General features: G+C 49.8%; 1 protein-coding gene across 12 annotated transcripts in view; it reads left to right on the forward strand.

Annotated features, from left to right (window-relative positions):
• The first annotated feature begins 8,070 nt into the window (after positions 1 to 8,070).
• Positions 8,071 to 13,575, forward strand: part of mtss1lb (MTSS I-BAR domain containing 2b) — an 80,125-nt gene continuing 74,620 nt past the window's right edge. For all 12 annotated transcript variants that reach the window (XM_042340208.1, XM_007905835.2, XM_042340213.1 and 9 more), the window contains exon 1: positions 8,071 to 8,213. In XM_042340208.1, coding sequence (XP_042196142.1) covers positions 8,133 to 8,213 — 81 coding nt within the window. In that variant the 5' untranslated portion in view covers positions 8,071 to 8,132. The remainder of the gene's footprint in view (positions 8,214 to 13,575) is intronic.

The following is a 13,575-nucleotide window of genomic DNA, read 5'->3' on the forward strand; positions in this document are numbered from 1 at the left end:
AGAGGTGGAGAGTGCAGCCTTGGATGCTGATGGTGTCAGCGCCTGAGGTGCGGAGGCGCTGACGTGAGCCAATCAGGAGGGCCTCGGTTTTTCGCACGTTGAGCTGAAGAAAGTTGTCTCTCGTCCAGGACTCGATGTCGGACAGGCAGCTGTCAGGACATCGGTGGTCGTGGAGTTGAGAGTAGAGGAGGAAAGGTAGAGTTGGGTGTCATCCGCATACATGTGGAAGTTAACTCCATGTCTGCGGATGATGTCACCAAGGGGGAGCATATAGAGGGTGAAGAGGAGGGGACCGAGGACAGAGCCCTGAGGGACACCACATGAGACAGTGCGGGGGGTGGAGGAGAAGCCATTCGTTGAGACAAAGTGAAGACGGTGAGAAAGGTACGACCTAAACCACTCAAGGACAGTGCCTTGAAGGTTGAGGTGGGAGGACAAGCGGTGGAGTAGGATAGCGTGGTCGACCGTATCGAATGCTGCCGATAGGTCGAGGAGGACGAGGAGGCAGAGGGAGCCCTGGTCACAGATGGTCAGGATATCATTGGTGACCTTGACCAGGGCAGTTTCTGTGCTATGGGCAGCACGGAAACCTGACTGAAGGGGTTCGAAAAGAGAATGGGTGGAAAGGAAAGAGCGCAGTTGGGAGGCGACAACTCTTTCCAGGACCTTGGAGAGAAAGGGGAGGTTGGAGATGGGCCGGTAGCTTGATAGCTGCGACGCATCAAGGGAGGGTTTTTTCAGGGTGGGCGTGATGGTGGCAGTTTTTAAGGGAATGGGGACAGAGCCAGAGGAGAGGGACAGGTTGATGATGTCGGTGATATGTGGGGCAAGAAAGTGGAGCTGGGAGATAAGGAGTGGAGTGGGGATGGGGTCAAGGGAGCAGGTGGTTGGTTTTAGGGATAGGATGAGTTTCGTGACCGAGGGTGGGGAAACGGGTACAAAAGTGAGTAGGGGAGGATGGGTAGCAGTCGGAGTGTGGGAGTGAGGGGGTGGGGGGTTGGTGGATGTTGGAGGGGAAGTGACGGCGGAGCGAATTCCCTTGATCTTGGATTGAACCGCTTTCACAAGTCTCGACGACCTGATAAGGCGCTGTATCAACTGCTAGACTTGGGGACCCCAATCTGCATTGGGTAACTGCTGGAGTCTAACCAGCTAATACTGCATGGCTTGCCATTGATAGTACTCTCTGATAAGCTTTCCCGTTGCTTGACCACCCTCCCCGTTAGGGCTTTGGCTGCAGGATTAACAGGAGCTGAGTGGGATGACTCCCTGCCCCCAGTGACTGGTTGGCCCTTCAAAGTCCTACCACCGAGCCGGGCCGGACTGTGCTGCCATCAGCAGCGAGTGCCCTGGAATACTGCGGACCCACCTGGCTCAGGAACCGGACCAGAGACCGTCACAGATGGGGGGCCAGGTTCCGACATTCCGATTGACAGGTACATCACCTTGGAGTCAGTTCAGCCTCAAAGATAATCGCTGTAATGCGAGTAAAGTACCAAAGAGACACATTCAGAACATCCCAAGAGCTCAGAGAGAGATTCGGCTGAAGTGAGAATTAAAGACTGACAATTCTTGTAAATTAAGATTTGTGATTTCATTAGCGAAAAGGTCAAGTGGATGTGAACTTTGATTTCAAAGGGATGAACTATCCATTTCATGATTCACTCGTTGTGTATCAATACTTAATGGAGTCTTGGCCACAATACTTGTGGAGTCTTGTAGCTCAGTGATTAGAGTGCTCACCTCGCAAGCGAGAGACCTGGGTTCGATTCCCGGGCAGGGCAAAATGTTGGGCAAGTTTCCTTACTCCACAAGTAGGAACCCAGTTGTTAGTCGATTGGTAGATCACTTTTACAGGGGTATTCACGACTGCTTGTGGGACGCTGCTGTGCACAATTGGCTGCCGCGTTTCCCCCACAAAATATACAGTCAATTCACTTTACAGTATATTCTGTGAAGCGCTTTGAGACACCTCAAAGATGTGATAAGACGCTGTATCAAATGCGAGGATTGTTAATGCGCTCATCCATCTCCACATCTCCATTGGTGAAACGTGTTCTTTTTCCCTGTACAGACATCCCCACCCTACATTAAGACATAGGAAATGATATGTTGCAAACTATTTATCTTGTTAATTGTGACATCTGAACATTCCTCATGGTTTGAAGCATTGAAAACATCTGTGTAAAAAAAAGCTTCTAAATTAAGACTGGATTTACGAATTTTCCAAAATTCTGCCCACAGTAATAATATTAATAATTCCTACATTTGGTATAGAATCTTATCCACGTCAGAAGGACTGTCTCAGGATTTACTGTGAAATTGAGTGACTGCAATTGTAGGAAAACACGGCAGCACAAATGCGCACAACAATGTCCCACAAACAGCCATGGAGCGAGTGACTAATTTTATTGGGGGATTGTTGGTCAGGATACTGAGAGAGAGAAACTCCCTTCTCTTTTGAACAGCGCCACAGGATCTTTAACAGGCAGACAGGACTTTGGTTTAACGTCTCATCTGAAGGACTCTTAAGGCTAAGTCTGAGGAATTAGGGGGTTTGCCCAGAGAGTCTCTCTGGCTCCCTTTACGGTCTTTGCTGACTCGAGATTTTGCATCCAGTCGATCTGTGCACTTCACAAACCAAGAAAACTCGACCCGGCATTCTATAACGAGCATCGAGCAAGTCACTGCTCCAAACCCACTCACCCACTCACCCACCCACCCACCCACTCACTCACTCACTCACTCACTCACCCACCCACTCACCCACTCACTCACTCACTCACCCCCACCCACTCACTCACCCACCCACCCACTCACTCCCACCCCCACCCACTCACTCACTCACTCACTCACTCACCCACCCACTCACTCGCCCACTCACTCACCCACCCACTCACTCACCCACCCACCCACTCACCCACTCACTCACTCACTCACCCACTCATTCACTCACCCACCCACTCACTCACTCACTCACTCACTCACCCACCCACCCACTCACTCACTCACTCACTCACCCACCCACTCACCCACTCACTCACTCACTCACCTACCCACCCACTCACTTACTCGCCCACCCACTCACTCACTCACTCACTCACCCACCCACCCACTCACCCGCCCACCCACTCACTCACTCACTCACTCACCCACTCCCACCACTCACTCACCACTCACTCACTCACTCACCCACCCACCCACCCCCACTCACTCACCTCACCCACCCACCCACTCCCTCACTCACTCACCCACCACCCACTCACCCACTCACTCACTCACTCGCCCACCCACTCACTCACTCACTCACTCACCCACCCACTCACTCGCCCACTCACTCACCCACCCACTCACCCACCCACCCACTCACCCACTCACTCACTCACTCACCCACTCATTCACTCACCCACCCACTCACTCACTCACTCACTCACCCACCCACCCACTCACTCACTCACTCACCCACCCACTCACCCACTCACTCACTCACTCACTCACCTACCCACCCACTCACTTACTCGCCCACCCACTCACTCACTCACTCACTCACCCACCCACCCACTCACCCGCCCACCCACTCACTCACTCACTCACTCACTTACTCACCCACCCACTCACCCGCCCACCCACTCACTCACTCACTCACTCACTCACCCACTCAACTCAAACACCCACCCACCCACTCACTCACTCACTCACTCACCCACCCACTCACCCGCCCACTCACCCACCCACTCACCCGCCCACTCACTCACCCACCCACTCACTCACTCACTCACTCACCCACCCACTCACTCACTCACTCACTCACTCACTCACTCACCCACCCACTCACTCACTCACTCACTTACTCACCCACCCACTCACCGGTCCACCCACTCACTCACTCACCCACCCACTCACCCGCCCACCCACCACCCACTCACTCACTCACTCACTCACCCACCCACCCACTCACTCACCCACCCACTCACTCACTCACTCACTCACTCACCCACCCACCCACTCACTCACTCACTCGTGCATCACACATTCCATCAACAAGACCGAGGCCCTCCTGATTGACTCCCGTCAGCGCCTCCTCACCTCAGGCGCTGACAGCATCACCATCCATGGGGCTCACTCCCCCTCACTGAGCCAGTCCGGAACCTTGGCATCCTGTTTGACCCTCAACTATCCTTTCTGCCCCACATCTGCTCCATGACCCACTCTGCCTTCCCCCACCTCTGCAACGTTGCCCGGCTCCGACACTGTCTCACACCGCAGGCCGCAGGAAACCCTCATACACGCCTTCATTACATTGAGACTTGACTATGCAAACTCCCTGCTTGTCAGCCTCCCCAACTCCTCCCCCCACAGCCTGCAGATTCATAGATTCATAGAATGTTACGGCACAGAAGGAGGCCATTCGACCCATCGAGTCTGTGCCAGCTCTTTGACAGAGCAAGTCACTTTCACTAACCCCTGCAGCCCGTGTCCTCTCCCGCACCAAACTCCGTGTCCCTATCACCCCCATCCTCACCCAACTCCACTGGCTTCCCATCACACAGAGGATACAGTTCAAGATCCTGGTTCTCACCTTCAAAGCTCTCCATGGTCACTCCCCACTACCTCTGTGACCGCTTAACCCCCTACCATCCTGCCTGCTCCCTTTGCTCAGTGGGCTCCAGCCTGCTTCACATCCCCCGCCTTGCCTGCCCCACCTTTGGTGGGTGGGCCTTCAGCCATTCTGCCCCCACCCTCAGGAATTCTAACCCGCAGTCCCTCCGCCTCGCACCCTCCCTCGCCTCCTTCAAGACCCATCTCAAGACCCTCCTCTTCAACCATGCTTTCGATCTCCCTGCTTCCCCCCTATCCTCCACCTTCCCCAATCCCCACTCCCAGCTTGGGTCCGAAACACTGACTGTCCGGCGCCTTGGGACGTCCTCTTGACATGAAAGGTGCTTCACACATATAATTTTGTTGTTGTTGTTAATAAACATGGTTCCAGGTTGGTTCCACCTCTTAACAAATCTCTGTTTAACTTCTCCATCGACTGTTTCAGTGGTTACCTTAAATCTGTATTTGTGTTCTTTGACGTTAGNAAAAAACAATGTTAGTGTCAGCCTGGGTCAGTCCTGAGCCAGAAGGGGGTTGGATTCAAGCTCCACGTTGGGGCTTGGAATCACACAGTCTCAGCTGACGCTCCAATGCAGTGCTGGGGTGGGTGTTGCATTGTTGGAGATGCCGTCCTTCAGATGAAATGCTAAACCAAGGTCCCGTTCAGTTGGATGTTAAAGATCGCGCGGTGCTATGGGAAAAGAGAAGAGTTTTTCTCTCCTGGTGTCCTGGCCAACAATCCCCCAAATAAAATTGCTCACTCACTGCATTGGCTGTTTGTGGGACATTCATTCACAAAATGCATAGTCACTACACTTTACAGTAACAACAAAACAACTTGCATTTATATAGTGCCCTTCATGTGGGATGGCGTCCCAGAGTACATCCTGTGAAGCACTTTGAGATTTCGCAAAGACGTGATCAGGCGTTCTCGCAAAGGCAAGGATTATTATTAATACATTTACATTTATACAACCTCTTTCATGTCGGGAGCTTTAGATGACTTACTGGAAGTCGGAGCTGGTGGGGGAGGGGAGGGGAGGAGGAGGGTGGTCAAAGGACAAAGTCAAACAGATAGGTATTTGGATGTCCTAACACACTGAGCCACTGTGCTACTCTCTGCCATGCACTTTGTTTTCCTTTTTATTTTGAATCAAAGTCCAACAACTTGTACAGGCAAAACATCACTGGGAACGGATCAATATCCCTGCGACACCAGGGCCACGTTACAGTGCGCCATGAGCCCAGCAAAATGCCATGTGTTTGTTAATAATAATATTCCTCCCATTTAGTACAGCCCCTCATCACGTCCTCGAGACGTCTCAAAGCGCTTCGCAGGATATACTGTAAAGTGAATTGATTATATTTTGTGAGTGAAACACAGCAGCCAATTGTGTCCGGCAGCGTCCCACAAACAGTCGTGAACTCAGTGACCAATTTATGATTATGATTATTTTTTGAAGGGATTATTACCTGTGTGGCGCTTTGAGACATCTCGACGACGTGATAAGGCACTGCATCAAATGCAAGGATTATTATTATCAAATAAATAAATGTGAGAGATCACAACGACAACAAGATTACAATTTGTATAGCGCCTTTCGCGACAGGAGGACGTCCCAAGGCGCTGACTTTTTCTGTCTGGAGTTCTCACACCAATTATTTGTCCTGTGGAGTCCTGTGGCTCAGTGGTTAGAGCCCTCGCCTCGCAAGCGAGAGACCTGGGTTCGACTCCCTGGGCAGAGCGAAACCTTGGGCAAGTTTCCTCGCTCCACACGCACGCCTCTGCCTGGCACAAAGCAGGAACCTGGGTGTTAGGCAATTTCCTTTGGGGGTAATAGTCCCTTCAAAACAATAAGAACGATAATAATGCGGTCGCTCAATCCACGACTGTTTGTGGGGGACGCTGCCGTGCGCAGTCGGCTGCCGCCTTTCGCCCACGAAGTATACTTTGCACGACATCCTGCGAAGCGCTGTGAGACGTCACGAAGACGTGATGAGACGCTGTAGCAAATGCAAGGATTATTCATTCTATTCGGGGCTGCAGAGATTTGTCAGGGAATCTGGTCCGGCCCCCAGGAATCTGCCTCTCAGCCTCTCTGATGGCCAATGATCCAACCTTTCCCTTTGACTCATGTGATGCGGTTCCCAAGGGTGGGAGTGGGGGGTGGGAAGGAGAGAGAGAGAGAGAGAGGAGGAGGAGGAGGTGGGGGAAGGACCTGGAGTTCCCACACACACAGCAATGAACAGGGATCCATCTCAGCTCCAAACACTGCGTCTGAGCCTAAATCCACAACGATAGAGAGAGAGAGTCTCTCTCTCTTCTGTTTCTCTCTCTATCCCTCTCCCTCTCTCTCTCTCTCTGCTCTGTGCCTCCTCTCCAGTTGCTAATTCCCTTCCTCCGCAGACAGACAGACAGACAGACAGACATTTGGGATTTTTATTGAAGAGGAGAGAGAGAGAGAGAGAAAAAAACCTGGAAAAATCATGGCTTTGGAAGACAAACTGCGTTTGGGATTAACTGGACTGTGAGAGTGTGTGAGAGAGAGAGAGAGAGAGAGACGTCTCTCTTCTTCTGTCTCCTCTAAAAAGGTCTCTTTCTGTGTCTGTGGAGAGTCAGAGAAACCCGAAAACAGGGAAAGCGACAAGAAAACAGCAACTGACCATCGCGGACACCGAACTCCCTCTGTCTCTATCCCAAAAGCCCTGTGTGATTCGTACCCAAATCCTTGTGTCTCTGTGTGTCTCTCTCTCTCTCTGTGTCTGTGTCTCTCTCTCTCTCTGTGTCTGTCTCTCTGTGTCTGTCTCTCTGTGTCTGTCTCTGTGTCTGTGTGTCTGTCTCTCTCTTTGTGTGTCTGTCTCTGTCTGTCTCTCTGTGTCTGTGTCTCTCTCTGTGTCTGTCTCTGTGTCTCTCTCTCTCTCTCAGTGTCTGTCTCTGTGTCTCTCTCTGTGTGTCTGTCTCTCTCTCAGTGTCTGTCTCTGTGTCTGTCTCTGTCTCTCTCTGTGTGTCTGTGTGTGTGTCCCTGTGTGTGAGAGAGAGCTTCACTCCCTGTCTCACTCTAACCTGACTTGTTTAGTGTGTGTTTTGGAGCTGTTTTTATTGCACATCTTTTGCACACAATTCCTGCCTTTTTGAGGGGCTTTAAATTTTATTTTGCATTTTGCAAAAAAAACCTCCTCCTCCTCCTCCTCCTCCTCTTCCTCCTCCTCCTCTTCCTCCTCCTCCTCTTCCTCCTCCTCCTCTTCCTCCTCCTCCTCCTCCCAAAAAAAATCCTTATCATCTATTTCTCCATCACCTCTCTCTCTCTCTGTATCCATCTCTCTTCCCGGATATATATTTATTTTCCCCATCGCCGGTGGAGTGTGTGACTGCAGTGGGGACTGAAGGAGAGGAGAGGAGAGGAGAGGAGAGGAGGAGGAGAGGAGAGGAGGAGAGGAGGAGAGGAGAGGAGAGGAGGAGGAGAGGAGGAGAGGAGAGGAGAGGAGAGGAGAGGAGGAGAGGGACTGAGGGTGGACCTGAGTGACGGGTTTGGATGTTGAAGATGGAGACGGGAGGGGACCGGGAGTGCGGTGCTCTCGGAGGGCTATTTCAGGCCATCATCAACGACATGAAGGTGAGCGGATACCGTGTGACTGAGCGGTGCCGCGGGGTCGGTCCGTGGGAGTGTTATTCCACTCAGAGCGGCACCACAGTGCACACTCACAGTGCACACTCACAGTGCACACTCACACCGTGCACACTCACAGTGCACACTCACACCGTGCACACTCACAGTGCACACTCACACCGTGCACACTCACAGTGCACACTCACAGTGCACACTCACATACTGCACACTCACACCGTGCACACTCACACCATGCACACTCACATAGTGCACACTCACACCGTGCACACTCACATAGTGCACACTCACACCGTGCACACTCACATAGTGCACACTCACAGTGCACACTCACAGTGCACACACTCACAGTGCACACTCACACCGTGCACACTCACACACAATACAATCACACACAATACACTCACACAGTGCATACTCACACCGTGCACACTCACACCGTGCACACTCACATCGTGCACACTCACACCGTGCACACTCACATCGTGCACACTCACATCGTGCACACTCACAGTGCACACTCACATAGTGCACACTCACAGTGCACACTCACAGTGCACACTCACATAGTGCACACTCACACCGTGCACACTCACACAGTGCACACTCACAGTGCACACTCACACAGTGCACACTCACACAGTGCACACTCACAGTGCACACTCACACACCATGCACACTCACAGTGCACACTCACACCGTGCACACTCACATAGTGCACACTCACAGTGCACACTCACACACAATACACACTCACAGTGCACACTCACACACAATATACACTCACAGTGCACACTCACACACAATACACACTCACAGTGCACACTCACACACTACACACTCACAGTACACACTCACACACGGTACACACTCACAGTATACACTCACACACAATACACTCACACAATACACACTCACACAGTACACACTCACAGTGCACACTCACAGTACACACTCACACACAATACACTCACACAGTGCACACTCACAGTGCACACTCACACAGTACACACTCTCAGTGCACACTCACAGTGCATACTCACAGTGCACACTCACACTGTACACACCCACACAGTGCACACTCACACAATACACACTCACACAATACACTCATACACAGTACACTCACACAGTACACACTCACACAGTACACACTCACACACAGTACACACACAGTACACACTCACACACAGTACACTCACACAGTACACACTCACACACAGTACACTCACACAGTACACACTCACACACAATACACACTCACAATACACACACACAGTACACACTCACACAGGACACACTCACACACAATACACACTCACAGTACACACACACACAGTACACATTCACACACAGTACACACACAGTACACACACACAATACACACACACAATACACACACACATTCACCTGCACAATATCTACACACACAATATACACACGCACACTATATATGTACACACATTCACAATATATACACATACAATATACACACTCATACACACTATATACACACACATTCACATGCACAATATGTACACACAATATACACGCACACAATATATACACACATAATATACACACACACTATATATACACACGCACAACACACACACAATATATACACACACATGTGTACACACATGTGTGCACACACACACTATATACACACACATGTTCACACGCAATATACACACACATTATACACACTCACACTAACCCATACCCACACACACACAGAGGAGATAAACGGTCACCCCCCCCCTCCCCCCCCACACTCTTTTTTCTCTTTCTCAGAAAATCCATCCCTGCTTTTTTTTGCAATGTTATTTTATCTCTGCAGTCTTTTCAGACCAAGAAGGATGGTGTGGTGGCAAATGATCAAATGAGCTGTGATTAATAATAATAATAATAATTGTTGGATTTGTTATAGTGCCTTATCACGTCTTTGAGACGTCTCAAAGGGCTTCACAGAATATGCTGTAAATTGTAGTGACTGTGTTTTGGGGGCGAATTGAAGTGAAATCGAGATTTAATGTAAAATGAAAGGACTTTCATTGTGTGACACAGAGCTCTGGGCTCAGACACTGTGCTGTGGTGTGAGCTGTGTGTCGGGGGCTCTCAGCTGCGGTTATTTTTAATTGTCGTTTAGAAAAATGTCATCCGTCTTCTTGCAGTTGTTACTTTAGGGAAATGTCATTGTGTGCTGTATGTTTTGTGTATGTAGCTCATTACTTTTGTGTGTATATTTGGTGTGCGCATTGTACATTGCATGTGCGTTGTGTGTGGTGTATAAATAATAATCCTTGCATTTGATATAATAATATAGCGCTTTATCACATCTTCGAGACGTCTCAAAGCATGTGAGTGTATTGTGTGTGTGCGTGTGCGTGTGTGTGTGTGAACTATATTCTGTGTGTTACTTGTGCTTGTCTGAAGCTGATGAGAGCGATCAGGGGTTTGTTTGATAGCTCTGTGAGGTACCGGCAGGAAGAGTGTAAGCAAGAGGCTGATTTGTGCTGTCACGAGCAGCGAGCGAGGGAATGCAAGCAGAGGTCGAGGGCTGTGTCTCTAAAACAAACAGTAAATAGCCACAGACAGAGAATAGGATTAGCCGCCAATCGAGGCACTTTTGTTGCTGTATTATGAATTGAGAATCAAATTGTGTATTTTAAAGTAAAAGTCCCTCTCCATCGCGTGTCAATGTTCTTGCAGCAGGAATGTATACAGCTGTGTGCAATGCGACTGTGTTGGAACAATGTGTGTGTGCGTGCAGTGTATAGATGGACAGTGCGTCTGCTTATATGGAATTATTAACCAGTTGGATAGGATTGAGGGTTATTATTTCAAAGATGTGTGTGATAAGGCGCTATGTCAAATGCAAGAAATATTCTCTTATTGTTCGTGAATAGCTTTAACGTTTCGATGCATCCATTAAACATCGGGAGGATAATCCATCAGTAATTTGGGAATGGAATGAGACATGCCATCGGAGGGTGTGGTGTGTTGGTGTGGGTGTGTGTGGGGGTGGAGAGGGGGGTTGAAATTGGTCAGTCTCCACACTGCCTTGAGACATTAGGCGCTCACTCACTTATTCATTCACTCACTCGTTCACTCACTCAGGTGCACTCTCACTGCCTTGAGGCATTCGAGCCCAAGCACACACCAGACTTCCACAGGATGGGTTCCGCAGGAGGGGGCAGAGGGGCAGAGAGGGGGTGGGGGGCAGAGAGGGAGAGGGACAGAGGGGGGGTGAAGAGAGTGGGGGGGGGCGCGGAGAGTGGGGGGTGGAGGGAGACAGGATAGAGGGGAGGGAGGGAGGGGGAGGAATGGGGAGAGGGAGGAAGAGGGAGGGAGGGACGATAGGGAGCGGGAGAGGGGGGAGAGGGAGTGGGAGAGGGAGGGAGGGGAGCGAGGAGGGGGACAGAATGTGTTCTCCCAACCTTCATCTCGATATCCAATTAATGTTGGCATTTCAGTTAGCTTTGCGAGGGAGTGATGTCTCCAATTTGATTGTGATTTGGTGCAAGAATCGCACGACGTACAAACGACAGCGGAGATTTCAACATATGCATAAAATCGTCAGTTTATGCACAAATTATAGGAGACGACTGCTGCGGAAACACCAAGGGTGTTTATGCTGCAGTTGCAGACCGTCACTATTGCCTATTTGATTTTAGACGCTCACACAATGGACAGGCAAGCGTCCTGCAATCTAGGTGAAATCTGTGCGCAAACTGCACTCGATCTATGCACAACCTCCATGTAATGTCCATGAAATCTGTGTGCAATTACGTGAAATCTTCATGCCGCTCGCAACCAATTTACGTGCAAACATCCAAGGAGCCGGCACAGGGCACGATGGGCCGAATGGCCTCCTTCTGTGCTGTAAGATTCTCTGATTCTCTAGTTTACATTATGTACTTGAGTGGGGGAGGAAATTGAGGAGTGCAGGAGACGGGAGAGGAGGGATAGGGGCTCACATGGAACATAAACACCACCATGACCAGTTGGGACAAATGGCCTGTTTCCGTGCTGCAAGCAACCAAGAGAATTCTATGTATAACTACAGGAAAGCTACAGACACCTTCACACCATCTACATGCAAATGGAGGGTAGTGAGTTTTTGGATTGCACCAATACACTGGACCTGGTTGGATGGAACCAGTGGGCTGTTGCAGGAGTAATGTCCCCCTGTGTTTTTATTGGATCTGCTGGAATATGCCTTCAATTGGGGCTAAATGCCTGAGAGTGTGCTGTTCTGGGTCCTTTTAAAGGGACACTGGCTCACTGTGTGCCCTCCACTACAGCCTCAGCCCAGGGCTGCCCTTTAAGAAGGATGACATCTCTGTGGATTTACCAGATTGATGCCCTCCAGCGTCGCAAAGAGCAACCAAACTACCACCCCCCCCCCCCCCCCCCCATCCCGGTTCCTAGGGAAACCATTAACAGTTCAGCTTTTCACTGGAGCTTCCCATATTTACTGCCAATATTTACCCACCAGGTTCTTGGAGCTGAGTCAAGTGGGAGCTGAAGAGCATTGCGATTGGGTGAAAGAGGTACCCGTAGACAAGCCAAGATACTGCCCACCTCCCTGGGAGTTCGATGAGGTTGCAAAGGCTGAGATATAGAAACAAGAGGAGGCCATTCAGCCCCTCAAGCCAGTTCCGTCATTCTATAAGATCATGGCTGATCTGTACCTCAACTCCAATGACCAGCCCTTGCCCCGTATCCCTTGATGATAATAATAATAATAATAATAATCCTTGCATTTGATATAGTGCTTTTCACGTCGGGAGGACGTCCCAAAGCGCTTCACAGAATACACTGTAAAGTGAATTGACTGTATATTCAATTCCAGGCAGAGGGTGAAACCTTGGGCAAGTTTCCTTACTCCACACACCTAATAATAATCCCTCCAAAACCAAAAATAATAATAAATTGGTCATTTTCAATCCATGACTGTTTGTGGGACATTGCTGTGCGCAATTGGCTGCTGCGTTCGCCCACAAATATACAGTCAATTCGCTTTACAATATATTCAGTGAAGCGCTTTGGGACGTCTAGAAGACGTGAAAAGCGCTATATCAAATGCAAGGATTATTATTATTATTATCATTAGAAGCAATGATGGGCAAAGCTGTTTGGTTTGGGCCTCTCTTGACACAAGGTTGGCTTTCACTTCCAGCTGTGCCATATTTGTCTTGACAATAATTTTTTTTAGAAGTTTGCTAAATATTTATTTGTGAAGACCGTGCCCTTTAAAAAGGCTGGTTCCAAAATCGGTTGCCGAGTTTGCCAACAAAATACACAGTCACTAAGCTTTACAGTAAATCCTTGTTTCGAGACC

Source organism: Callorhinchus milii, unplaced genomic scaffold, assembly GCF_018977255.1.
Source record: "Callorhinchus milii isolate IMCB2004 unplaced genomic scaffold, IMCB_Cmil_1.0 Scaffold14, whole genome shotgun sequence".
Taxonomy (NCBI): domain Eukaryota; kingdom Metazoa; phylum Chordata; class Chondrichthyes; order Chimaeriformes; family Callorhinchidae; genus Callorhinchus; species Callorhinchus milii.